Source organism: Carassius gibelio, chromosome B10 (genome assembly GCF_023724105.1).
Source record: "Carassius gibelio isolate Cgi1373 ecotype wild population from Czech Republic chromosome B10, carGib1.2-hapl.c, whole genome shotgun sequence".
In the NCBI taxonomy this organism is placed as follows: Eukaryota; Metazoa; Chordata; class Actinopteri; order Cypriniformes; family Cyprinidae; genus Carassius; species Carassius gibelio.
Genome location: NC_068405.1, coordinates 13,584,914 through 13,612,713, shown reverse-complemented (window position 1 = coordinate 13,612,713; position 27,800 = coordinate 13,584,914). Strand labels below are relative to the sequence as shown.

The 27,800-nt window shown below is 37.6% G+C and overlaps 2 protein-coding genes across 2 annotated transcripts; one reads left to right on the top strand and one right to left on the bottom strand.

The window, feature by feature from the left end:
• Positions 1-1,070: 1,070 nt before the first annotated feature.
• On the bottom strand, positions 1,071-14,008 carry paxbp1 (PAX3 and PAX7 binding protein 1). The gene is made up of 18 exons (XM_052567316.1): positions 13,627-14,008; positions 13,068-13,196; positions 11,183-11,365; positions 10,702-10,920; positions 10,358-10,458; positions 9,602-9,825; positions 9,002-9,191; positions 7,517-7,640; positions 6,632-6,734; positions 5,499-5,614; positions 5,212-5,411; positions 4,969-5,119; positions 4,748-4,869; positions 3,540-3,616; positions 3,338-3,404; positions 3,097-3,243; positions 2,807-2,961; positions 1,071-1,824 (listed from the first exon to the last, which is right to left on the bottom strand). The coding sequence occupies exons 1-18, from the start codon at positions 13,886-13,888 to the stop codon at positions 1,707-1,709; spliced, it is 2,688 nt and encodes an 895-aa protein (XP_052423276.1). The 5' UTR covers positions 13,889-14,008; the 3' UTR covers positions 1,071-1,706.
• A 3,869-nt stretch (positions 14,009-17,877) lies between these two features.
• Positions 17,878-25,565, top strand: hephl1b (hephaestin-like 1b). Its single transcript, XM_052566944.1, has 19 exons — positions 17,878-18,044; positions 19,137-19,381; positions 19,468-19,680; positions 20,211-20,399; positions 20,546-20,800; positions 21,073-21,244; positions 21,355-21,494; positions 21,610-21,741; positions 21,834-22,039; positions 22,133-22,277; positions 23,134-23,346; positions 23,433-23,640; positions 23,715-23,854; positions 23,946-24,071; positions 24,255-24,361; positions 24,525-24,744; positions 24,978-25,117; positions 25,224-25,386; positions 25,486-25,565. Exons 1-19 carry the CDS (start codon positions 17,878-17,880, stop codon positions 25,563-25,565), a joined length of 3,261 nt encoding a protein of 1,086 aa, XP_052422904.1.
• Positions 25,566-27,800: the final 2,235 nt, after the last annotated feature.

Here is a 27,800-nt window from a genome sequence, read left to right as displayed (position 1 = left end):
CAATAGCACAGTTGCTGAGGACTATTTTCAGGCAGCAAAGTTCCTTAATTATTACACCAGAATGAGAGTATTTCCTAGCCATATCGGCCTAGAAAAACTCAACTTTTCATTTTCCGTTGGACTTAGTACACGATGTATCTACAGAAGAGTCGAGTTTTAAATAGGAGAAATATAGAAACTCTGTGGTCATTTTTGAGTGAGATGCTAACGGTCTAATCAGATTCAATGATCTACGCTAAGCTAAGCTAAAAGTTCTACCGCCAGACCCGGAGAACGGATTTGAAAACGGTAAAAATCAACTGTTTAACTCTAGGGGAGTTGGAAAATCAGCCTATTTTCAAAAAAAAAAAGGGGAGTGTTCCTTCAATGTGCCACATTTCCCTCCAAAGGTTTTACATGCTGCCACAGACTCCCAGCCAGAAACAATAAGAGCCTCCATACCTTCAGTGACTGGCCCTAAAACTAATGAAAAACCTCAAGGGGAGAAAACAATTGTATATTCATTATAAAAATAAAATAAAATAAAACTTTCTGCTGTGCTCTCTGGCTTGGGTTTGAATAAATGTTTCTATAAAATCTGAGTATATATCACTTTGTACCTCAGGCTAAAGCACAGGTAAATAGCCACCTGAGGAAATTGTTGACATAATTGTGAGGTGTTTTATATGCAAACTCTTAACTGCATGTAAAAAACAATGGTATCCTTAAATCTTTACCATAATATGGACTGACTAGTTATTAAAATGGAAGCATGTTTCCACTATAACAGTAAAAAAAAAGTATGCATTTGTGAAAAAAAAAAAGTATAAATCAAAGAGACATTGAGTCATAATTACAAGTTGTAATGACAATAAATCTCACTACATGATACAAAGTTGCAATTATGAGAACTATACCTTTAAAGAAATCAAATTGCAATTGTGAAAATTTATAATAAGAGCTGTGAAGTGTAAAGTCACAATTACTACAGTTTATTTTGTTTAACTAAAGCAGAATCTAGCCTATATTTTAAATCCCAAATTTCCAATATTCTTTTAAAACCAGTTGTATGTCAAGGAAGGAATTCATCCTGAATATTAACAACACTTTATTTATGCAAATAAAACATTTCTAGTTTCAGGAAAACAACAACAAAAAAGAAGTACATTCGTTACTGTAGCATGCGGTTTTGTTTGCCCGCATGTCATGTTCGTTTGATTAGGGATGAGGTTGGCAACTTGGCACATGAGCGATTCAAACTCTGCTTTTATGATGGGCACAGATGCTGGATCATTCAACCCATGGCTGCTGTACAGAAATATTCTTTGACCAATTACAATATGCAGTATGTAACCTGCTCTCAGAGATCAGCTTTAGTGCAGTCTTTGTGGAAGGGAAAGAGCACAGAACGCATGTGTTGTGTGCATTGCAAAGTGTATGTAATGATACTGCAGAGTGATGGACAGTTTAAAAGATGCATTAAGAGAATCCATCCATTTAAAAAAAAATGAAGTAAAAAGAAGTTACCTCAGGAAAGGGATTACAAAAATTTTAACACCGCAGAGTGCACTTCAAAACCCACTTTCACTGGATTTCAACTGTACTGAAGGAGAGACATCACTAGATTCCACCAACGTGTCGTGTCCCCAAAGAAAACCCTTCAGCTGCACAAATAAATGTTCAATATTCACAGTATTTACATGGGGAAGTTCATCCAAAAACGCCTTTCACTTGTTCACCAGAAGAGTCTTTATATCTTTAATGCCGTGTTCTGATGCAACTGCAATCACGTGGTCTAAAGCATTGAGCCGTCCCAGAAGCCTTACCACCTCCTTTATGTGTTCCCTATAGAGAGAAACAAGAACGGCATTAATATAAAACAAAGGGGTGATGTTTACATTGGACAGCCAGTAATATAAGGTACATATGTACTTGAATGCTAAATTTAAATTTTACAATGAAAACAGTTCAATGTCTCTTGAGCAGCAAATTAAAATATTTGAATGATTTCTAAAGGAACATGTGACACTGAAGTTAAATGATGTTGAAAGCTCAGCTTTGCAATCACAGGAATAAATTACATTTAAAATATATATTCAAAAAGTATCTTCATCTTTTAAATTAAAATATGTATTTCCCAATATTATGGTTTTAATAGATTTTGAGCATACAGTTAATTTCGTTAAAGTATGACGAAAATGTCCATTGATTAGCTTTCTTCCCATGACAATGATGAAATGACAATCAGATCAATAAACGATAACTGTGACTATATCAATCAACATGCAATATCGTTGACGAAGACTAGGCAAGGCAAGTTTATTTATATAGCACATTTTGTACACAATGGTAATTCAAAGTGCTTTACATAAAAGAAAGTAAAATAATCATGAAGAAAGATAATAACAAAAATAAAACAAGGAATTTTAAAACTTTTAAAATGATTAAAACATTTAAAAACAGTTAGAAAATGATTTTACATAAAAATAATAATAATAATAAAACAGTGAAAATATAGTGCAATCAGTTCGGACATTGCACAGTGCTCATTCAACAAATGCACAGCTAAATGGATTTAAAAAAAATAAAAACTATTCCAAAAACTATATCTCCATGTGAAATGTTCAGCTTAAATGACAGTGTCATTCGGCCATTACAATTACTACTTTACATATTTTGATTGTTTTTGCTGGTAGAAAGAGAGAGTGCATATCTAAGTCTTAGACATTTATTTATATATCAAATAGCCTATAATAAATCAGTACAATAGATGAGGTAAAAACACAAACGAAACGAATCTCTCAAAGGACGATATTTCGAGCTTTACCTCACGTTTCTCTTCTCCACGTCTGATCCAGACACACAGCCACGGTAAAGACTGCTGGCCAGGTGTTTCAAATATCTGCAGAAGTTCTCCAGCTGAGGAAGAGTCTGCTGTCCTTTCAGACTGCTGAACCACTGCACAGGAAAACACTCCACCACCTGAGGGCAGCAGTGAGAGCCACGGAGTGCTTTGAGTTAAAAGAGGACTTGGTATGCAAACACCGTGTTCACATCAATATTAATTCCCAACCACGCAACTGATTTGTTACATAAAAATGTGGAGACAAGTCATACCCTGCGGCATTTCTCCACATGTTCCTCGCTGACGTCTGTGGTCTGCAGGGCTGAGAGAATGTAGCGGTTGAGTGTGCTGTCCACGGCGAGCTCCTTCAGCACTGATGGGGACAGGATCCCATCCCAAATTAAGATATTCCCAAGTAACTGAACACAAGAAATTTGAAATTATTTCATGTTAAAATCAGAATAACCGATTCAAGTGAGAGCAGAAAGTCTATATAAGAATGACCAGCCATACCTTCACACAAGACCAAAACTGTCTCTGGGAAAAGAGGTAAGGACCAGAGTTCTTGTTCTCCATTACACTGTCAGGGAAGAAAACAAAAATTAAAGATCACACACCGGTTTACAAAACATATTCAGTCACGATCGGAAACTAGAGGATGTGTATAAAGAACAGCATATATACACAACAGGAGTGATTCAGCTTTTAACCTCACTTTTTTGGAAACAGTGGCAGGAAAATGTCATCATCAAGAGTCCGTCGAATTCTCATGACTATGGTCCTCAGAAGCTCCTGAAAACAGACAATTTCTAGTCTTAGACAAAGTCTTGTTACATGATTAAATATATGAACTTTCAATCATGTAGAACAGTTTAAGGCTGGTTCACACGGCAGGATAATTAGGCCGATTTTAGCCCCGATTCACCCCTTCCGACAATCTTAGGATGCTCCGATTATCGTAAAATAATCTGATCAAATATTCCTGCCGTGTGTGGTGTGTTAAGACCGCTCTCCTCTGCTCGGAAGAACGTCGGGACCGCTCCGATCTCAAATCGGGGATATCCAACATGTTGGATTTATTTGGCCCGATTTCTTCTCGTGTGTGGTGTCCCCCGAGGACAAACAATCACGCAGCCTGTGGACTGTGGCGTGTAGCCAATCAGAAAGCGAGGTGACGAGGCAGTGATAGTACCGGGAAACAAAATCAAAACAGCCGGCGTATATAATAAAACAAATATAACAAATACAAATAAAGTCGATGGGCATAACTACATCCACAACTGCAGTCCACCAGAGTACATGGAAACGAATATATGAACGTTTATTTCAACGGTTATTAATCTGTGTAGTACGTAACAACATTTCTATGAGATAAAACAACAACTTTCCTCCATGTCATGATGTAGCAAGTATAGTCCATGCTCGCGTTGTCTACACCTCTTTGACCATCGCCTTTTCTTGTTTTTCTTATGTTTTTTTTACCGTTAAAAACAAAGCACAAACTATGACCACTGCATCCTCTTCGTCCGCCATGATTGTTTACTCTGAAGTCACGTTTGATCTCGAGGGATTTTGCGAGATTTCCCGTCTGACCTGGGAATGCTCGGGAGTCAAATCGGTTCGTGTGTGATGTGTTGATATTGCCGTGTGGCTGCACACCACACACTGAACGACCAAAACTGTTAGACCCATGATTTTTTATCGCCGTGTGTGGGGTCTCTCAGGTTTGGAAAATCGGCCGACAATTTTAAAATCGTCCCGTGTGAACCAGGCCTTACACAACAGGTTTTTAGCACTCGAGGCCTTAGAATTTTTCAGTATCAAAAATAACACACATTTGGATTGATCAGGCTAGATAGAGATCAGACAAAAAGATAAAGAGTCTGTGGCTTTAATGCGTTCCAGTCTCATCTGTTCACTGACTTGTGTGTTGCGGTTTTCGCCGTGCAGCACAGTGGGATAGTCTTTAATCAGCCTCTGCATGAAAGTCACCAGTCTGTATGTCTGACTGCTGGAGAGCGGATCCCACACCTGATCCATCAGCACTGAGGGGGCAAAAGGAAGGGCAGAAACCATGTTTTAAGGGTGTGATTTGAGTTTGACATGTTCTGAGTTGAAAAGAAATAACTGAGCCATAGACAAACCTGCTAGTTTAGGAAGCAGGACTCTTTCCACAATAGCAGGAAGCAGGTTGTTATCGATGTCTTTCTCTTTCTTTAGGGCGCTCTGCTCCTCACAGCCATAGAAGAGCAAAGACTCGAACCACAGCATGTACTCAAAATTAGGACACTCCACCTGCATGGCATAATTTTGGCACTTTAAAACAAAAACGTTCAGGTGATGCAAATCAGATCAGTAAGAAAGTGGAAAAACAGTGTTCTCTGTACCTCCAGTGGAGACCATGAGATGAGCTGTAGTCGGATAAGGGGGTTGAAGAGTTTGGGAAGACACAGTCCGATGTAGGCGTCTCTATAGCAAGTGAAATACAGCTTTCTCCAGGTCTCAAAGTGAGACTTTATGTTGTCCAGTGAGTGGAAATCCTCCACGACATCCTCAAAAACCTTCTTTGACTCTATTAAAATGCGATCTGGAAATCAAAAAGATGAATTGTTCAATGAGAGTAGAGTAAACATTAACCAGATTTATTGGTCGTTCCCATATTTGAGTTGGTCACCTCTCTCAGAGTTGAAGCTGGTGATGTCAGTGGACGTCTCTTCATCATCACTGGACAGCCCCTCCTTATGCTCGGCTCTCTTGCCGTTCTGCTCTCGAGCTTGTCTGCGACGAGTTCTGTTAGGAAGTGTTCAAACTAAATAAATACATTATAACTGAAATACAGCACAGAAACTCAAGTAGAGCAGATCTGGATACTGGTTTTCTGAAAAAATCTAATTTGGAGTTAATTTAAAGGGATAGTTCATCCAAATATAAAAATTCTATCTTTAATTACTCGCCCTCATGTCTTTCCAAACCTGTAAGACCTTTGTTCATCTTCAGAACACAAATGAACATATTGCTGATGAAATCCAAGAGCTTTCTGACCCTTCATAGACAGTAACGTAACCGACACGTTCAAGGCCCAGAAAAGTAGTAATGACATCATTAAAATAATCCATGTGACATCAGTGGTTCAACCTTAATGTTATGAAGCTACCTGAATACTTTTCTTCAATGCGTGTTCACGAGAGTACCACAATGCATGCGTGTGCATCCTCTGCTTGTAAACAAGTTGCAGCGCATCTGGGTTCTACGTCAGAACACCAGCTCCTGCATCAGCAGCACCACACGCATGCACGCATGTCGTGAATGGCAGCGGAGAATGAGAAGGGAAGACATTTTTTACACACAAAAAGGTATTCTTGTAGCTTCATACCATGACAGTTTTTCTGGACCTTGAACGTGATAGTTGTGTTGCTAAGGAAGGTCAAAAAGCTCTTGGATTTCATCAAAAATATCTTAATTTGTCTTGGGAAGATGAATGAAGGTCTTATGGGTTTGGAACAACACAAGGGTGAGTAATTAATGACTGAATTTTCATTTTTGAGGGAACTATCCCTTTAACTTGCTAACCGTAAATAGTCATGTGTCACGTATATGCATTACTGTATCAAAAGTAGTAATTATTCAACTAATGTCCTGTATTGATATACATTAAGAAAAAGCTGAAAGTGTACCACCTTTCTGTTGTTTGCCAAACATTTTTGACCATTACAAGTTAGTTTAAAACTAATATGCATTACAATGGCAGAGATGACTAATTTATACCAAATGTATTTAAACCAAAGTCGTATGTATGTGAAAGTATACCGTCTGGCTTCTCTTTCAGCTATCCTCCTCTGCTTGGCCAGCTCCTGATAGGCTGTGCGATCTCTACCGAATGAATCCAAGTTAGGGGCCATAACAGCCTTACCTGAAACAGAAAAACCAATATTAACTCACAGTAAAGCGGAGCTTCCCAGCCTATAATGACAGATTAAATATTCATTATTACCTACTCATTAATATCGCAGATGTTCGAGCATTACAATTTGAACTCCATGCACAGTGATATTTCAAAAAAACATGAAATTTTCATTTACCTCAAGATCAGAAACTGTATGACTTCCTGTTGAACACAAAAGACAATATTTTGAAGAATGTTGGTAACCAGTCTGGTAGCCATTGACTTTCATATTGTGGAAAAGAAAATTATGGAAGTCAATAGCTAGCAGCAACTGTTTGCTTACCAACATTATTCAAAACATTGTCTTTTGTGTTCAACAGAATAAAGAAAATCATACAAGTTTGGAATAACACAAGAGTATCAAAAGTTGGTTGAACTTTAACCAGTTATGGTTTTCCCCCCATTTTTATGATATCATCAGAATTAATTTCCAACAAGAATTTTGAACTACCTGCTCAATTTTACTGGAGTGAGAGATGAAAACTCTCCTCCGAAACACTCACCTGCTCAGCATCTTAGCAATGTTTCAGTGTACACACTGACCAATAAGAGGCCGTGAGCTTTCACCATCCGAAAGCCACATACACTTTCACGTGTCTCAATCACACACACACACACACACACACAGGACAATCTCTTTGTGTATTATTCTGATGTGCATTCAGTCACAACTGTATAACAAAAACGTGAAGGAAAAAAAACAATAAGGCCATTCAAATAAAAAATAAAAACCTTCAAGATGGACTGACTTGAAAGGCTGGAAAACTCCGACGATTCATCTTTAATATCATCCTGTCTTCTCTGGACGAGACGGGACGCCCGCTGCCGGAGTAACTGGTGCATGGCGACCTCTAGCTCCAGAATAACAGGCACCTGAAAGATATGATGTTTTTGTGACAGCTGAACCAAAGACAAGGGGCTGGAGACCGAGACGAGGGGTTCGGTGTGTTCTGCTGTGGCATGGACGAGAGTAGGCAGCAAAACCAGAACAAATTAAGCCATAATTGATGAGCTCTGGACATAAAGCCCATTAGATCGGAATCAAAATCGCCTTCCCCATGTGTTAGTTCTTCATGTTATGAATCTTATTATGAGCCCAAAAAATTGGCTGAGTAGTTTGAAACTTCTGTGAAAGACTTCCAGTTAGCCATTGCTGGTTACTTTTGACAAAAAGATTGTTTTAATGCAATCATTAAGCTAACATCCTGGATTTAATTGATAGCTTAAAAGGTTAACACTAAAAGGAAAATGATCATTAATTACTCACCCTCATGTCATTCCAAACCTGAAAAAGACCTTTGTACATCTTCAAATTAGATATTAAGATATTGCTAAAACCCAAGCACTTTCTGACCCTAAATAGACCGCAACGCAACTGACAAGTTCAAGACCCAGAAAGGTAGTAAGGACATTGTTAAAATAGTCCATGTGACATCAGAGCTTCAACTGTACTCTTATAAGGGTACGTGAACACTTTTTGTACACAACACCCCCCCCCCCCTTAAAATGACACCTTCTTTCAATAATTTCTTCTCTTCTGTTCCATGAGGGTGAGTAATTAATGAAATTTTCCTTTTTGGGGGAACTTTCCCTTTAATGAAAAAAAATGCATAGTTATTGACTTTAAAGGCGGTAAGCTTTACAGTAAGAGCAGTATAGCCCTTTCAGTATTTAAAAAAATGGTCCAACGACACTGCCAACTATCTAGTTAGCAACCTAGCATCTAACCAATTGGAAGTCTCACACAAAAAAGTCAGAATGACCTATGATTTTCTAAATAAAGTGACAATTTCCCAACTAATAACACTTTTGATGATCTGTTCTCCATGCCCCATCAAAGACACCAGAAATTGTGTATATAGTGCCTCTTTATAACTGAAAAAAATGAGGGGAAACACTGAGAAACCATCTCTTGATGCATCTCGCTGTGGGAAAAAGATGGAAGATTACACCATAAACCATGAGCTGATAAAAATATGACCTGGCGGACTGCTGAAAATTCATAGTTTTGTAAATGATCATCTTAAACATGAACTATGAGTATATGAAGTAAGGTCATTTTAGTTTAAAAAAATGTTAAGGTCTAATTAACTACACAATGCTGAGTCTGACACAGGCAACATTCAATAAACTTCAAAATTAGTCACAAAGAAATATAGTACCAAGAAAAAAAAAAAAATGCAAGTCAGTGAACAAACGGCAGCAACTTTAAGAACAAATGCATTCATTCTTACCTTTTCACTGAAACACTCAAGCAAGTCTCCAACATACCCTCGCATTTCTTGCAAGAATCTATATTTGTCTGAGGAGTCTTGTGAGGAGCCCTCCAGGAGCTGGATGGTCTTTTTCGAGGCCTCCAGCTCCTCCTGGATCTGCTCAAAGCGCCGGGCATTGGACTCGTGCCCATGGCGCATGAAGCTCAGCCTGGCACACAAGGGGAGTCAAAGAGAGATTTATTATTAGTGATATATGGGGACGTCACTAGGGCCGCACATGTCCTGATGAAGACGGTTTTGGCTAAAATATGCAATGAAGTCTGTAAAACAATTGCAGATTTTAGTATCTGCAAATTACACCACCTTTAGGTTGAAATATTACACTTCAGCCTAACATGGAGATGAAATATTGCACACAACAGCCAGAATTAATTGCCCTGGCACTACGCAGGAAGTTTGAGAATCGTGAACATTTATGGGACGCATCAAATTTATCTGGAAAACACAAACTTAAGTGTTTGTACATTCAAAATCCTAGGAAAATCCAACTAGGCAGATCTGAACTTGCAGTTTGAGGAGATACAATGGCCAGCGATGAGCAGGCAGTTCAGACCGTACCTGTCTTTGAGACGTTTCTTTACCAGATCTGTGGTTATAGGGGTCAGGTCACAAGAGGGAATGGGATAACTGGGAACTGAGGGCTCTGCTTTCAAAGGCTTGCTGTTGTCTGCTCCAACTGTGATAGCGTAGCTAAAGGGCATGGCGTAGGATGCTCCATATGGCTGTGCATCATAACTGCCTTGGTAATACATCGTTGGGTCCTCGGATTGGGTGGTTTGGACCTAAAATATTAAAGAAAGTATATGCCATTAAAAGGATCAGAGAGTCAACATATACACACACTCTGTGTGTTAATTACGATGCCGTTTAAAAGCTTGGGGTCAGCTGTTTTAAGATTTTTTTTGAAGACTGCATTTATATAATCAAAAACACAGAGTTAAAACCCTAATAAGGGTTCATCTTACTGACCCCAAATATGTATGCACTGTTTAGAGAAAAAGGAAAAAAGAAAAAAAAATTACTATGACTATAGAGTTACTATTGAGACTGCTGACAAAAAAAAATTCTGATCTTCTTTACTTGAATGATCAAATTTACATTAAATTAATGCATTTAGCAGATGCTTTCATCCAAAGCGACTTACAGTGCATTCAGGCTATTAATTTTTACCTATGAATGATACATGCCATAGTTATTTCTTTATTTTAAAAGAAAGAAATGTCAAATCAAATTTTAGGTGTTCTATTGCAATAAGCACTGACAACATTTTTAAGAAGGGAATCAATGGGAACAGTAGTTACTGTGCCCACTCACCTGTGGAATGCTAATGCCCTTCCTGATCTGCTCCTGCTCCCAGCGACTCACTTCCTCATCCTGCCCATTATCTAGAGCTTCATCATCACTGCATTCAATACCTGAACCCCAACACACACACACACACACAATCAAAACAAACACTAAGGTAAGACCTTGATTCACTGCACATCTTTTCCAGTATGTGATTTCCCACAGAAGTCCTATTCATAGTAATTCAGTCTTTTTTGTGACATGACATTTATTACAAGGACAGTCCGTCTGGAGATCTGGTGAACGGGGATTCCTAAAATTCGACATAAACAGGCGTTTCAGACGACTAGCTCTGAGCTTCATTCACTGACCGATCTCCTCTGCTATTTTCTGCCTCTGACTCTTCATGTTGACTCCACTGAAGACGATTCTCTTCTCGTCTTCGTCGTCACTGCCGCCGTTCTCATCTTCATGAGTGAGGCGCTTGTTTGTAGCCTCATTCTCGACCAGCGGTGCTTCACCCCCGAGCTCTCGAGCCATCTGCCTACGTTTACGAGCAGCATGAATGAAGGCGGCGTCGGGGATCTCGCCTGTTGAAACGCATCACAGTTATTGTTGGTGTAAACACAATGACTTAATTTCAAATGAATTAGTTCAACCGGAAATAGCCTAAATGGACTAGAAGCATTTGCCATTTGGGGATTTTAACAACAGTGCAGTGTTTAACAACATTCAATGTTTAACCACAATAACCATAAGTGGGTTCCAGCCCTGTATGAGTGTTCTCGAAGAGTTAAAACAGCCTAATCATGCTGACGCTGGTCCTGTGTCTAGATTGATGGGAGCTCTCACCTGGTCTGAGCGAGCTGAGAGCCGACAGAGTTTGGCTAAACGCTCCACCCGCAGGCCTTTGCTCTCCATCCCCCTCCTGTTCCTCAGTGCTGTCCACCTCCATTTCTTCTTCTCCCTGTTCACTGCTGGCTCTGCTCCCCTCCAAGGGCTCCTCTTTAATTGACAGATTCTGAGCAGGTCCGCCTGGAATGAACAGACTGGTGAGTGATAATACAAACTTGCTTTGTAATCTTGAACTAGCTAGATGGTGCCGTGGTAAAGATTTCTGAGGGTTTGAATACTTTTAGTGCATTTAACTACAATGGAAGAAAAATAACCCTAGAACAAATGGAGTCACACACTGTAAAAAGTTGGTGTAGAAATAAATAATTGTTGTGCAAACACATACAAAGAAACAGCCAGTAGCGCACTGAATTGAACAAAAGTTTTAAAGCAACTCTATGTAAAGTTTTCTTCATGGTTCCCCCCCGTGTGGTTGATAAGCATAATTGTGTGTTACCAGTTTTGTAAATACTGTCGCTGCAAAAGCTTCCACGCTGTATTTAGCTGTTGGCTAATTCCACCCAGGCTATGACTAAAATATGCTGTGAAGCTGGTCGCACTCAATCACGGAAAACAACAGTGTTGCTTTAAGGCTGTAGTCCTCTTTGTCGCCATCTCTGTTTGAAACCTGCAACTGCAGTTATTTGCTAAATGATCTTTCTTGTGTGGGTTGTGCATCGGCATGACTGCAGCACATATGAATCTAATGTTTTGATGCGTGTCGTTACTGTACTTTAGATACTGGAATAACAGATTCTACCTCTTGGAAGTTTGAACCAAACATTGATTTTTACCAGATATTGTCATTTGAACTATTAAGTACAACTTCTTTGTTTACAGATGTGACGTAATGATGTGGTGGCATAATTGAATTTCCAGTGAATGCCTACCAGTTTCACTCAAATTGGAATACATTAACGTATTTTTCGGACTATAAGTCGCACCTGAGTATAAGTCGTATCAGTCCAAAAACACATCACGATGAGTAAAAAAAACATATAAGTCACACTGGACTATAAGTCGCATTCATTTAGAACCAAGAGAAAACATTACCATTTACAGCTGCAAGAGGGCGCTCTGTGTCTTCAGTGTAGACTACAGGAGCACTGAGCAACATAGAGCGCCCTCTCGCTGCTGTAGACGGTAATGTTTTCTATTGGTTCATTTCTCTCGGTTCGTCAAATAAATTTTGATAAATAAGTCGCACCTGACTATATGTCGCAGAACCAGCCAAACTATGAAAAAAATTGTGTGACTTATAGTCCGGAAAATACGGTACTAAAAACTTACCGTTGTGAATCGGGCTTAAGCAAGGCAATAGTTTTGAACATTGCCTGGTTATGTACTTGCTCAAAAACTGATTTCGGATTACTTTTAAACAAAAGAAGTTACTGGTTGCCACTGACTCCCATAGTAAGAAAAAAAATACTATGGAAGTCAATGGCAACCACCAACGGTTTGATTACCAGCAATCTTAAAAATATATATTTTTTATGTTCAACATATGAAAGCAACTCATACAGGTTTGGAACGACATGAGGGTGAGTAAATGATGACAATTTTAATTTTTTGGTGAACTGTCCCTTAAAGTAGAAAAACCAAAATAGCATTTTCTTGTAAAATTTAATCTTTTGTAATAATCTCAATAATTATTTTATTTACAAGTTTGTAACACCTTTTTTTAGCTATAAAGCAATTCTCTAAAAAAAAAAATCATTAATGCTTCTTTCTGATGAGGGTGCGTGTATGCATTTTTGTTTGTATAAAAATATACTTCATTTGATGTTTTCTTCAAAATAAAAAAAACATGACCAATATCTTGAAAAAAAAAGGAGTCTTGTACCAATTTGTGCGGTTTGATCCTGTACGGAAGTGCTGGTCTTTTCCAAATCCTCCTTGTATTCTTTCTTCAGCTGCTTGACAATCTTCTTGCTGTGGTTGGGTTTCTTCACACGGAACATTTCAGTCTCATCTAACAATGACAGGTATAAAGTGAAATTAGCGCTATTCACTGGGAGTTACATTGCATTGCAATGATCTTTTCAGGGTCCTCATACATTTTGATCAGTTAAATAACATGACCTTTTTATTACCTCCGTATTATTCCATATTTCCGTAACATTGAAATCCCGATTCTTAATTAATCATGAACATGAACATATTGGCCTTTAACCAATCATTTGTTATATTCACACATACAGAGGATCCTAATATACTAACTAATATATGCTAACATTAAATAGCTCGTGTTTTTTCTCGGTTAGTGGCTATCACTATGAGACGAACGGTTATAGAATTTTAATAGACTGCAGTTAGACAGTTAACTACACTGCAAAACTCGAACACAGATGATCTGTGAAACGTTATGTTTTCATGTTTCTTCAATGGCAGTTTATACGCACCTTCATCATCGCGGAAGCTCAGCAGACTCGCTTTTGGTTCTTCTCGGTTCTCAATCTTTCTCTTCTTCTCTTTGTTGAAACTGAGAGCACAGTGATTGTTCAGCGTGTTTGCCGCAGGAGCGGGGCCGGTGCTGCTGGTGGACTCGCTCGGGTTCGCCGAGTCTTCAGCCCCGGGCCCGCCGCACTGCTGGCCCTCTTCTTTCTCCTCATCTTCAGAGTCATTCCTTCGTCTGAAATTGCACCTCTTGGCTTTCTTAAACATGGTGATGTAGTGTGCCACCCCTCTAGGAGAATATGTACAGACTGATTTTTAGATTTTTGCAGGACGCTAATGATGATAACAAGCCCACCATTTTGCCTTTGACGGAAACGTTGATGTACCTCTGTGGATGTTTAGAGGCTGAGCGGCATCGGGACCTCGCTGCTGCCATCTAGAGGAGAGGTGCATACACATAAACCCAAATAGTGCATAAAACATCAGTGAGGAAATGGAAAATAAATATACTGAAAGAACACAACTGTGGGTAATTGATATGCGCGTAGGAAAACCAAATACAAAACACCTAAAAATTCTGCACTTTATCAGTTGCACTTATTATATACTTTATTAACGATGTTTAGATCCCATGACCTTCTTCAGGTACATAAAAACATTCAGGCACAACCTCATTTAAAACAACATACTGCAGTGATACATGATTACCAATCACAAAATGTCTTAAAACATCATATTAGAAGTATCTTGTAGAAAGGTTATCTCAAAAAAATGTTTAGTCATGTCATATTGCAATAGACTTAAATACAATACATGAATACTGTCACTCTATAGCATCAAACTGAACTGTGGTTCATCATTTATACCCATAGGAGAAGTATGAAGAGTAAATATCCAGAATATCTCCAGAGTTACACATTTTAAAACACACATGATGAAGGACCGCAGTGACGGCTTTTACTCACATACTATTGTTTGTTTAGTATTATTTAGCATTTATTAAGTGTTCCTGTGGCTCAAGTGGTAGAGCATTGCATTAGCAGTGCAAGGTTGTGGGTTCAATTCCCAGGGACACATCTTAGGTAAAAAATGTTAGCCTGAATGCACTGTAAGTCACGTTGGACAAAAGCGTCTGCTAAATGCATAAATGTGGTTTATTAACTTTTGAATTAGCTTTTGTTTTTATGTTAAATTTACTTTGTTTTAATATAATCTTGTATTTTTTGTTTGTTTTAAGGTTAGTTACTTTCAATGTACCTATGTTTACTAAACTTTATTTCAGACAAAATTTCTAAGATGTTTGTACTGTATTTCAGTCAGATAATGAATAAAATAGTTTTAACAGTTTTAGTTAGCAATAACAACACTGATAATACAATATTATTTCTAAATCACACTGTCTAATCTATGTAGTTAGATCACATAGTTTCATACAGAGCGCACAAAGTTAAATCAGCATTTTTATGGGGAGGAGGCTTTTTTGTTTTTTAAAGTAGGATAATTTTCAGATGCAATGAATATATATATATATTCACTGGATAAACATAATTATGGTATATAATAATATAGGCTTATCTATGAAGAAAAAACTAATAATAATAATAATTTAAAGTGAAACATAAGGTAAGGTTGGGCTTAGCTCTCCCATTTTGAAGCTAAACTTTTAGGTAAAACAGGCTTTGTAGTTCACGGGAAAAAAAATCAGCTGAAACAGATAATACTCCATTTTTGGTCACACAGTAAAGGTATAATTCAAAACGGCAAAGTGTTAGCAGTTTGAAAAATCAAGAATAATAGCAGAGTTAATCCGATTTTTTTCTAGACTATCCCGTGTTTTGAAATGAACTCACTGAAAATTTACTAATGGTTTTTAAGTATGTCTCAATCTTATATTATAATGATATTGTTGTTTTACTTCGTCTTTTTATCTCCACCAAAATTTTACAGTTATAGTCAGTTTGCAACCCGTCTTTAACTTTAACACGACTTTGACTGATTTGTCGTTAACGCCATGGCCCTGCATTTGGGTTGTCCACCTAACTGTATTTATTTCAGTTAAAAATGCATTAAGCTATGCATTTAAAAATATATATTTTTTATGTGCTTCTTATTTGATCTTTATTACCTATAGTACCTAATATATTACATATAGTAATATATATATATATATATATATATATATATATATATATATATATATATATATATATATATATATATATATATATATATATATATATATATATATATATAAACCTGTATACAAGCCATAATGAAAAAAATTCAATTAGGCCTATGACTTGCTAAATCCTAATTATAACATAAAAAGTCCAAATATAACAAAATGTTTAAATTAGAAGGCAAAAAGACATAATGACTTTGTGACTTTAATGACATAATTGACTTTTAATGTCATAATTGAAAATGTTGCCATAATTGTGAATTTTATTGTATAATTGTGAATTTTACAATCTCATAATTATGACTTGTGACCTGTGATTTTTATTTCATAATTATGATTGACCAAAGCATGATTTTATTTTCGGAAATGTTCTTAAAAAGTTGTGACCAAAAAAAAAAAAAGACAAAATAATGGATATTTTTGTGTTCTAGACAATATTTAAAGGGACACTGAGTAGGAATTACTCCCATCTAGTGGTGAAATTGTATTTTGCATTCAAACTAATTTTGCTCTCCAGCGCCTCGCTTTTTCAAATGCGCGTTGCATCTACGGTAGGCGATATGTACCAAAAAGCTTTGACAGGATGTATTCTAATAGCACTTCGTCGAGTTTTCCTTCAGGTGAACAGGTGTGTTATTTCAAACAAACTGCAACATGACAACTAACAAACGAATGTTACAGTATGAATTACTGACTGTGGAAAACATGAAATATTGTAATTAGTAGTTATGTCTAATTTATTCGTTATATTTTCTGAATTATATGCATTGTTAGATATAAAAAAAATATTATAATATAGACTGTAACACTGACTTACCTGTCGAGAAGAAAACTGGCCACTTCAGCGTCTCTTTTGAAATCTTTATCAAGCATTAGCTCTTTCCACCTAGAAAAAGCTTCCCCGACATTAACTCTTGTTTTCTGTAATCTACGGTCACGTTTCCTTTTACGTTCTATTTTTGACTGTTTTGGCGACGATGTTTTCTTCTCCTGTGGCGCGGCATATGTATGGTCCATAATAAGAATGCAATCCAGACTTTTAAACTTGCCGGTGCAGTTTCAAGCGCCTCTCACTGCTCTGCACCTGCGTTTCTGGCTCTGACCGAAAACGCGCTGTGGAAACGCGTTGGCTTAGTACTTTTTGTCCCTCTCTGCTATTATAGTTTTGCAAGATGGCGGAACTACATGGAAGCCTCCGTCAACCTACCCGTCCCATGTATATAAAGATAACAAATTCTTCATTTACAAGGATTAGTTTAAACATTGGCATAGGTATTTGTACACCATTGAGGGCATATTTATGAATAAAAATATTGATTTTAGATAATAAAATACCTAAAAAGTTACTTATTGTCCCTTTAATATGAACTATATTAATGTAATATTGGAGTTGGGTCATTGCTAGTTTACTGGGCCCGGATAAAACATTTTATGGGAACTTTTCCCTCAGTAATTTTTATTGTATCACAAATCTCAATTCCACAATTAGAAGGCTAAATAGCATTAGACATCTCAGTTTATCATTCAGATAGAATACAATTCTTATATACTGTAGACTCTCATATATACAACTGAAATGCAATTACAGATATTCAAGCCATACCATTTTATATTAAAACTTCTATTAAAACTCATGTTTAAATCCAGTAGCTGTGTTTTGGAACATGATAGCTGGTTCCTAGCTGGTCATTAGCTGGTGCAAGCTGGTTGTTAACTGGTTGTCCATGTTCAAAATCATCTTGGCCACTTTAAACTTGTGTGACAAGATGGTTTGTTGATTGCAATTCCAAGATGATTTACCAGTTTGCACCAGTTAACGGCCAGCTTGAATCAGCTAATAACCAACTACAAACCAGCTACCATATTACAGCAAGCCATCTAGATGGATTCTTCCGGCAGGGAAGGGCTTACCATGAATTTCATGGGTGTGTGAATCCCAGAAGACTGTCATCATGGCTCATGACTGCTCATCTTATTGTCTTAGCTGTCACATAATAACGCAGAGCCACACAGAACGTTCCTGTTGAGAAGTATTTGAGGATTTTAGCAAGGACAGTCACATTTTTCTGAGACTATGGTTACTTTCTGGACCTGTCTGGGAAATTTGAGCATCTTTTGTGCTATGATAGTACAAGTGTCTGGAATCAGCAGAACCTTCTACATTGGAATTCAAGAGGAAAACTGGAATTACGCACCGAGCGGCTATAATCTGATAACTGGGAAACCTATTGCGGTGGATGAGTGAGATTACTATTTATGTATATTATTATTATTGTTACTATATATTAATATACTGTAGAATATATTTACATTTCACACACACACACACACACACACACATTCTATAATCTTCTTTATTAATTAAAATTAATCTGATTGAAAAAGGACAAAATAGTAAATGTTTAAAATTGTCCATAAAATGTATAGTGTATATATTGAGTATAAGTGACATAAGTCTCTCTATATTCTATATTCACTCTTTTCAAGTTCTTACAATGAAATTCAGCCATCGTTAATTTTATTGTAATAAAATATTTTTGTTTTTGCATTCATTTTACTTTGTATAGTTATCTATCTATCTATCTATCTATCTATCTATCTATCTATCTATCTATCTGTATGTATATATATATATATATATATATATATATATATATATATATATATATATATATATATTTATTTATTTATTTATTTATTATTGTTTTGTTAGTTTTTTTGAGGACAGGGAAATTTGCACCACACATAGCATCAACTGAAAAAAAAAAAGAAAATACTATCAGAACGCAAAATCAGGGATGCCATTATTCCTTTTTTTGGAAACTCCAGACATGCCGTCACATGATTCTTTTTTTTGTTTTGTTTTGTTTAGATTTGGCATCCTCCCACCTGCACCTTTTCTCTGCACTCGTCTACTAAACACTGTAGCTGTTCTCTCTTTCTTGTTTACCCAGACAGTTTTGAGGACTGACCTTTTCTAGACAATATCTGGTAGTTTGATATACTGTAACTGTATTCATTTGGGGAATTCATTTGATATAGTTTTCCTGTACCAGTGCCCACTAGGAAATTTCCACTACTATCCTTGAATTTACACTCTAAATAAAACGTTTGTCACTCATTCATAAATAGAGGCTTATTCAAGATAAAGACATATAAGATTTAAAAAAAATATTTCCCTGAATTTTTTGAGTTTTAGTAATTCGATATACATTAATCACAACACATTTTATTTAACACATTCAGTGATGGATTTGTAATGTTTATTGCCCAAATAACCCCATCGGGTTTACAGGTATATTGGACAGAAATCTTATCTTTCTCATGTCTCAGGTATGCATCAGTATTCCTGCAGCGCGAGCCTCAGCGTATTGGCAGTGTGTACAAAAAGGCGATATACAGGCAGTACACAGATGCTTCTTATTCTCAAGAGATTCCCAAACCCTCCTGGCTGGGCTATTTGGGCCCCACACTGAGGGCCGAGGTCCATGATGTCATCATCGTACACCTGAAGAACTTCGCCTCCAGACGTTACTCCATGCATCCTCATGGTGTCTCCTATGCGAAGGACTCAGAAGGTAAAACCTATTTCTCTGCCATTCACTTCTTATATATTTCAAACATTCCACTTTTGCTTTTGTTGACTTCCTCCCGTCTCCACTAGGTGCGCTGTATCCAGACGGAACCTCAGACACTCTGAAGAAGGATGACGGGGTTCCACCGGGTGGAAATTACACCTACATCTGGACCGTGAAGCCAGATTATGCACCTCAAACGGGTGACGGCAACTGCCTGACATGGGCTTACCACTCCCACGTCAGTGCTTCACAAGACATTTCCTCTGGGCTTATTGGAGCCCTTCTCACCTGTAAGAAAGGTAAAGCTTCAACAGTCATTCTCATTGTCAGAAAAAACTAAAACTTTTTAGATAAAGGTCAACTAGAGTTGCTTCAAATGATTAGTTCCCCCAAAAATTACAATTCTGTCATTATTACTCGCCCTCATGTTGTTCCAAAACTGTAAGACCTTTGTTTATCTTCTAGATATTTTTGATGAAATCCAAGAGCTTTCTGGCCCTGCATTGACACCACTGCAGCTAACACCTTCAAGACCCAGAAAGATAGTGAGGACTTCATTATAATAGTCCATGTAATGGCAGTGGCTCAACTGTAATGTTATGAAGCTACAAACTTAATTCGCTGGCGTTTGGATTTACAACGCAGATGTGCGGCTCCTAGTTTTTAATCAGAGGAATGCGCACATTTGCATTGTGGTGTTCTCTTAAATGTGCGACGGAAACTTACATAGAAGAAAGGAATTGTTTAATAAAAAATTGATTCTCGTGGCTTTATAAAATCAGACCGAATCCTTACTGAATTGCATATCAAATCAAAATGTCGCTCTCAGGAACCTTGCGTACTTCAGATCACCAGCAGAATCAACGTGCTGATGTGGAGCAGGAACTTGTCCTCCTGTTTAGTGTGGTGGATGAGAACATCAGCTGGTACCTGAAAGAGAACATCCAGACCTTCTGCTCTGATCCCTATGGTGTGGACCCTGCCAGAGAAGATTTCCAAGAATCCAACATGATGCATGGTACACATCTGATTGTTTACTATGAAGTACAATTGTCGCTATTCAAACATAAAAGACAAAAAGAAAATGGTGTGGTGAGTTTTTTTCGCAATGGAAGCACAAGTTACACAGTTTGAGTCATTATGTAATTTTTCACCCATTTTTAGCCATTAATGGGTACATGTACGGCAACCTGCCGGGCATTGAGTTTTGCCAAAACCACACGGTTGCTTTGCATCTCTTCGGCATGGGAAACGAGATCGACATTCACTCTGTTTATTTCCACGGACACACACTCCTGGACCGAGGGCACCGTGTGGATGTCCTGAGTCTGTTTTCTGCCACCTTTGCCACTGCAGAGATGGTCCCTGCGACAATAGGGACGTGGCTCTTGAACTGCCAAGTCAATGATCATCTGAAAGGTAATTTTAGACCAAGCATGTTAATAACATGACAACATAATGACAAATAAATAAATACTATACTGAGTAGAAAAAAAAAAACACACATAATGGAAACTAAATAAAAAAGTTATATTACGGTATATATATATATATATATATATATATATATATATATAGATATATATAGATAGATAGATAGATAGATAGGTTGAGTTTCTTTAAGGAGCTGTACTTAATGTACCTATGCCTACATGGAACATAGTTCTGCTCTTCCTTGTTGTCTTCCGCAGCTGGTATGCAGGCCTTGTTCAAAGTTACATCCTGCAAGGATGAGATGAACACCACAGTTCATCTCAGTAGGAAGATTAGGAAGTATTTCATTGCTGCTGAGAAGATTCGGTGGGACTACGCACCATCAGGGATGGACAAACTGACCAACGAGTCGCTGACCAAACCTGGGAGGTCTAACACCTGATTATAATTCACAATCACACATTTTAAAAGTACTTACACCTCAAACCATTACAAAAGTGAATATGAAGCTAATAATAATCATTCTTGGTTGTCCTTAGCGTTTCAGAGATGTTCTTCGGGATGAGTGGTGGCCGACTTGGTGGAAAGTATTGTAAAGTGGTTTACAGAGAATATACAGATAAGAGTTTCACCGTAAAGAGAGAACGAACCAGTGCTGAGGCTCATCTAGGCATTTTGGGTAGGATCTAAATCATTATAATGCCAATAATGTTTTTAACTTCTGTTAGTTTAAAAGTGTTTTATGAGATTGATTCAAACCTTACAGTCAGATTTAGTGATCATGATGCCTGTAGGTCCGGTACTGAGGGCTGAAGTTGGAGAAACCCTTCAGGTGATGTTTATGAACAAGGCTGACAGAATCTACAGTATCCAGCCTCACGGACTCCACTACAACAAACCCTTTGAGGGTGTCTTTTATCAAGATGGTGAGACTTTGTTTTCCACCATCTGAATAACTTCTGACAATCAAAAGGTTTGTTCGATCCTAGAGAGATAAATGTCTTTCAATGTACTGTAGGTATAAAGAGGAAAGGATATCAAGTTCAGCCAGGTGAAAGGTTCACCTACAGTTGGCAGTTGAGGGAGGGACCGTCTGAAAGTGACCCTCCATGTATTTCCTACCTGTACTTCTCCTCCAGCGATCCAGTCAGAGACACCAACTCTGGTCTCATAGGTCCACTGCTGGTTTGTAAGAAAGATGCACTGGATTCCAATGGATTTCAGGTAAAATAAGATTAGGTGCTGGACTGGCCCATGATTTTAAAATAATTACTTTTTATATGTAGATACACATGTATGGTGTGATTTTTCTTACAGAAAGACATCAGTCTGGAGTTTTTTCTGCTGTTTACAGTGTTTGACGAAAATCTCAGCTGGTACTTGAATCAGAACATTGAAATCTTTGACACCAATGAATCAGAATTAGAGAATATGGAGTTTTGGGAGAGCAATAAAATGCATGGTATTTACACACACACACACACACACACACACACACCTTAGTCCTGCCTGCCCGGGATTTGCTTCATTTTCTGTCTGCCTTTCTAAACATACTCAAAGTCTCGTCTCTAGTATAAACAAACTTGACACATGCGTGCAATGCCTTATTTGTGATACTTTCTACTTTCATCTTCTGTTGTTTTAATTAGTATTTTCCATCTTCTGTAAGTAGTTCTTAAAATCAAAGACCTAGTAAGGTGGCAATCTGTCTGGTTTTTGGTCAGACAGTACTGAAATAACATATCCACCTACTACCGTAGTGTTGAGCCGGACACTCATCTTCCTTTTAAGATCTTCACTTTTTAATACTTTATCCAATGATATCAAATGAATGATATCAATACAATGTCGGTTTTAAGTCAATACTGTATATATAGACAGTTTTTGCTTGATTTTGGTTACAAAAATAGTTACAGAGTCGGAGCAGAACAGATCTCTGATCAAGCATGTTTCATTTCTGAATGATTCAGCGTTTTTTATGATTAAGGTGAGTCAATGATTCAATAAACAATTCCTGAAGAATGAATCAGCTGTTTGGAATGAATCAATTGAATGAATCAATCGATCATGACTCACTCATTAAAAATGCCCTTGGAAATCAGTTACAGAGTTTTGGAAATCAACTACCAACTGCATTATAGTTGGGCATATGTGCAAACAACTTCCTTCTCACACAGACAGATTACAAATTTAAGTATAGCGGTAAATAGACAAATGAAGTATATTTTTGGCTTAAAAATCTGACTCCGAGTAATGGTCAAATATCAGCTGAAAGTTTCAAATCCACTCAATATCTTTCCTGCTTTCCTGTAATGTAGCTGTGAATGGCTTTATGTATGGGAACCTGCCTGGCCTTGAGATGAATAAAGGGTCAAAGGTCAGATGGCATCTGATGGGACTTGGCACAGAGACGGACATACATGGTATTTACTTCCAAGGCAACACTTTCCAGAGACAGGGAACAACTCATGACACACTGGGCCTGTTCCCACACACTACAGTCACAGTGTCCATGCAACCGGATGTCAGTGGTCAGTATATCTATCTATACACACACAAACACACATAAGCAATACAAGTCTGCTTGGCACCTTCTACATATTCCCTTTGTTTGTAGGTGTATTTGAGGTGAGCTGTCTAGTGTCTGATCACTATGTTGCTGGGATGAGACAGCTGTACAGAGTGATGGGCTCAAAGGATGAGGACATCTCAGTGTCAGAGTCTCAAATAATAGAGTATTTCATCTGTGCCGAAGAGGTAGAGTGGGACTACTCACCCGATCGCACCTGGGAGCTGCAGAACTTCAACACGACCGAGGACAAGAGGTCAGTTAACAGGCAACATCTTCTGCTGGAGTCGTGGTATTTAAATGGGATTTATAACCAGATACTTGTCTCAGTCCCGGCAGTTTATTTGTGGGAACGGGAAAGAACAGACTCGGCTCCAGATACAAGAAAGCAGTTTATCGAGAATACACTGATGCCACCTTCAGGACAAGGAAACTGAGACAGCCACAAGAGGAACACTTGGAGATTTTAGGTGACTTAATAACTATTCAAATGTGTGTTTTGCCTAATGTATCAGGTGTTCCTCATTTGAATAAATGAATGATGTGTGATAATCTTTATAGGACCTATAATCCAAGCTGAAGTAGGTCAGGTTTTGCTGATCACATTCATGAACAAAGCCAGCCATCCTTACTCAATACAGGCACATGGAGTCAGGACCCTTTCTAAACCAGAGGCCGTCATGCCAGGTAAAGGAGCTGAAACCCCCACCCTTTTTTGCCTCTTTATCTCACCTGTGAAATGTATACAAAGGCACCTTCAAGGATTCATAAAGCTGTGTGTTTTGAGCATTACCCGACTTCTGCTACGTTTACCCATTACACAGATGACAGTCTTCTTCTCGTGAATGCAAATTAAACTCTTTACTGCAGGAAATATGACTCAGTACCGGTGGATCATTCCAGTTAAATCTGGCCCAGGAGTGTCTGACCCAAACTGCATTGCATTTGCTTACCGCTCAGCAGTGGACTTTGTTAAGGTAAAGCTCTTAATAACAGAGTAATAATAGAGTTTTAATTCCTTACTGAATGTCACATTATAGTAACAGTTCTAATATGAAAATAATAGTTCTTATTCTTATACTGTATAACAACATTATTGTCATTTGTTTATTTACTTATATATATATATATATTTTATAGGACACAGCCAGTGGTCTCATTGGGCCATTAATAATCTGCAGGAAGGGTGTACTGGACCAGGACAGACAGAGAACGGATGTGGATCGAGAATTTGCTCTCCTCTTCATGGCGTTTGATGAGAATAAATCCTGGTACCTGGAGGAAAACATTCAGTCCTACTACAACAGCTCAGAACCTCTTCTGAGAGATGCTGAGTTTCAGAAAAGCAACAAGATGTATGGTGAGAGCTCGCAAGTAAATGCAACCCTACCCCAGTAAAGTGTTTTGCTGTGATATGCTGAAGGAAAGTCAAATTATGACCACTAGGAGGCATTATTTGATATATGATGGACTGAATGGGATTCACTAATTGTGTTGTACAGTACATCACAGTTTAGATGTAAAAAGGACAACTGTAGAAAGTACATTAATGTAATTTTGGCTCAGAGTTTTGTTTTCTGCCACTATTGACAGGGATCAACGGGAAGCTCTATGCAAACCTTCATGGTCTAGAAATGGTGGAGGGAGAAAGGGTGGTTTGGTACCTGTTCGGGATGGGCAATGAAGCAGATATTCACACCGTCCATTTTCACGCTGAGACCTTCACCTACAAGGTGCACAATAGACAATCAGATTCAATAGAATGAAGGGATTTTTTTAGTGTTTTCTGCAAGCAGTTTTCATTCACTAAATGCAAACATTATTATGACTTTTTCTCAGACGGATGAGGCTCACCGTACTGATGTGTATGACCTGATCCCAGGATCGTTTCAGACATTGGAGATGGTGGCAGAGGTCAATGGAACGTGGCTTCTGCACTGTCATGTTGCTAACCACATCCGTGCTGGAATGGAGACAACGTTTATTGTCAAACCCCGATCAGGTGAGTTACATTTTTATTGGGTTCGTCTCTAATGGCATTATTTCCCAAATGTGAACTCACGGTTTGGAGATATAATGTCCGTGATCTTTTCTTCCACAGGTGGTGGCAGACGGAGGACAGATTTAAGCATTCTTTGTTTTCTGCTCACAACATTCATGCTCAGACTGATATCAGGCTGATCTTTCTGTGGACATATCCTACTTGACCACAATCTCACCAGATTTATTTAGAACACTGTTTAACGTTCAAAAGTTTAGGGTGGGTAGTACTATTAAATGTTTTTGAAAGAAGTCTGTAATGCTCACCAAGGCTGCATTTATTTGATCAAAATACAGTAAAACAGTATTATAAAATATGATTCCAGCTTACAACAATAATTTTCTATTCTTCTGATGGTAAAGCTTAATTTTCAGCAGTTATTAAATCAGTGTGTAATGCTTCAGAAATCATTTCCTTTAACATGTCTTATTATTTTCAATGATAAATTATTATTATTTATGTTCAGGATTTTTTGATGATGAATAGAAAGTTCAACAGAACAGCATTTATTTAGAATAGAACATTTCTGTAACAGTGTACTTAAATTTAATGCACCTTTGCTGCATTCATTTATCCATGAATAAAAAAATATTAACCCCAAACTTTTGAATGACAGTGGATTATTTGTAATTCTGAAGTTACAATAAAGGCACAATTTTCATCATCATGATAAAGAAACTCTGAGTTAAAATCTAAGTATTTCATCCATCTCTGTTAGCTTACAAATCTTATGATAATAAATGAACGGTTAATATTTAGATTTTGTGAGAGTAATTTAAACGTTGTTTAAAAAAACGTTTAAATGATAGATAATGGTCAAGTTTTTATGTTTCAAACTGAAACAACTACAAAATTCAAATGTGAAACTTCTTTCAAGACCACCTAGTGAGAGGACAATACCTTTCCCTTGCACCTTCATTACAATATGTTAATAAGCATTTGCTTTCAATTTTGTTTGAAGTTCTTGGAATAAAGATCTACAGTGCCTTATTTTTACTGACGTTAAAGGGTGAAATCATGAATTTCACAAGGCTCCTAGACCAACGTGAGAAGGAACTAAAATCACAGAGCACGGTGTTAAGTGAAAAACAAGTGTGAGCTGATTGGAGCTTATGTAACAGTGTGAGCAGTTGTTTTTGTTCCTCTTGGTTCGTTTGATGTGCTCGTTTTGAGCTCAAAGCTTTGAGTTCTCAACTGAATGTAGTTCATCACGTAGGCTTTAAGTAACCAATGCCCAGTTGAGGATTATGATGTAAAGAAGTGAACCTTGCCTGTAAACATTTGAATTGAAAGTCCTCAAGAGACTTCTTAGAATACTAGTAACCACCTAGTTTCTTATCAAACCTCTGCTTTTGTTTTGCAAAGATAACAAGTCTGAACCCCCGAACAAGTGTTTACTCTTCACAGTGATAAAGTAATGATCACATAATTGAAACATATCAGCTCACTATGACAGAATGCAAAACTCAATTAATTTTTTTTTTTTAAAGTAAACTGACACGTATTGTATCCCTCCCATCAATCATTGGTTGTTTTCAGTGTATAATGTATCAATATTTAGGAAAATAGATTTATTCTTTTTTAAAACTTTTTTAGAGGTGGTATATTTATCATGATAAACGTGTGTGTGTGTGCCAGTGTCAGCAGTCAAATTGATATGACAGTGATAGGCAAATACATAATAAAGTTCTTTCTGATTAGGTTGATCAATGATTTAATCGAAAACACCAGACTACTGTTCGTGCAGCTGTCTTGAGATCTCCTTTGTAGAAAATGTGACGTTTAATGTTTGCATAAAGATTAGATTCAAAGTAGATTGAAAGTATTACCCAGTAGCTTTGCGCCATTCAGAGACGGTTTCCAAGCGCGCGCAAAGACTCTGTTCTGGTAAATAACACGAGGGCGATGTGTTCCGAGAATAACAACCTGATTTACACCCGGTAGGCTATCTGTCTTCTGTAGCCCGGGTGAACGGGTGTGTAGCCTACTGTTGAAAACTGGGCAGTTTATGACACGAACAAAACAATAAAACACATCTCCCCTTTTATCGCTGTGTGACAAAAATCAGCACGGTAACAATAATTTCAGCCAAGAAGTCTAGACCAGTTTAACCTGGTTTTTCAGCAAGGATAGCTTGTTTCTGGTCTGTCAGGAAATACGTTTATTTTTCAGAAGTAATAATGTGGTTTGAGAGTGAAACAGTATCGTGTGTTAAGTAACACATCCTTTAACGTCACTATTTCAGACAGTTTGAGCTGTTTTTGTTGATTTCTGTCGATGACAGTTTGCTAGTTTGTTCTTGCATTTTGCAAATCTTGCATATCACCTCTCGTCCGTGACTCCTCACAGAAAAACAAGTTCATGAAACAGTGACA

Bases quoted from the DNA above. Each gene is read 5' to 3' on its own strand.
- paxbp1 (XM_052567316.1), bottom strand. From the start codon at position 13,888: ATGTTTAAGAAAGCCAAGAGGTGCAATTTCAGACGAAGGAATGACTCT. The intron at 9,192-9,601 runs GTACGGTCTGAA...CTTGTGTGCCAG, and splicing joins AAGAAACGTCTCAAAGACAG to GCTGAGCTTCATGCGCCATG. The intron at 5,120-5,211 runs GTACAGAGAACA...TATGCCATGCAG, and splicing joins TCTCATGGTCTCCACTGGAG to GTGGAGTGTCCTAATTTTGA.
- hephl1b (XM_052566944.1), top strand. From the start codon at position 17,878: ATGGTTACTTTCTGGACCTGTCTGGGAAATTTGAGCATCTTTTGTGCT. The intron at 19,382-19,467 runs GTAAAACCTATT...CGTCTCCACTAG, and splicing joins CTATGCGAAGGACTCAGAAG to GTGCGCTGTATCCAGACGGA. The intron at 24,072-24,254 runs GTAAAGGAGCTG...TCTTTACTGCAG, and splicing joins ACCAGAGGCCGTCATGCCAG to GAAATATGACTCAGTACCGG.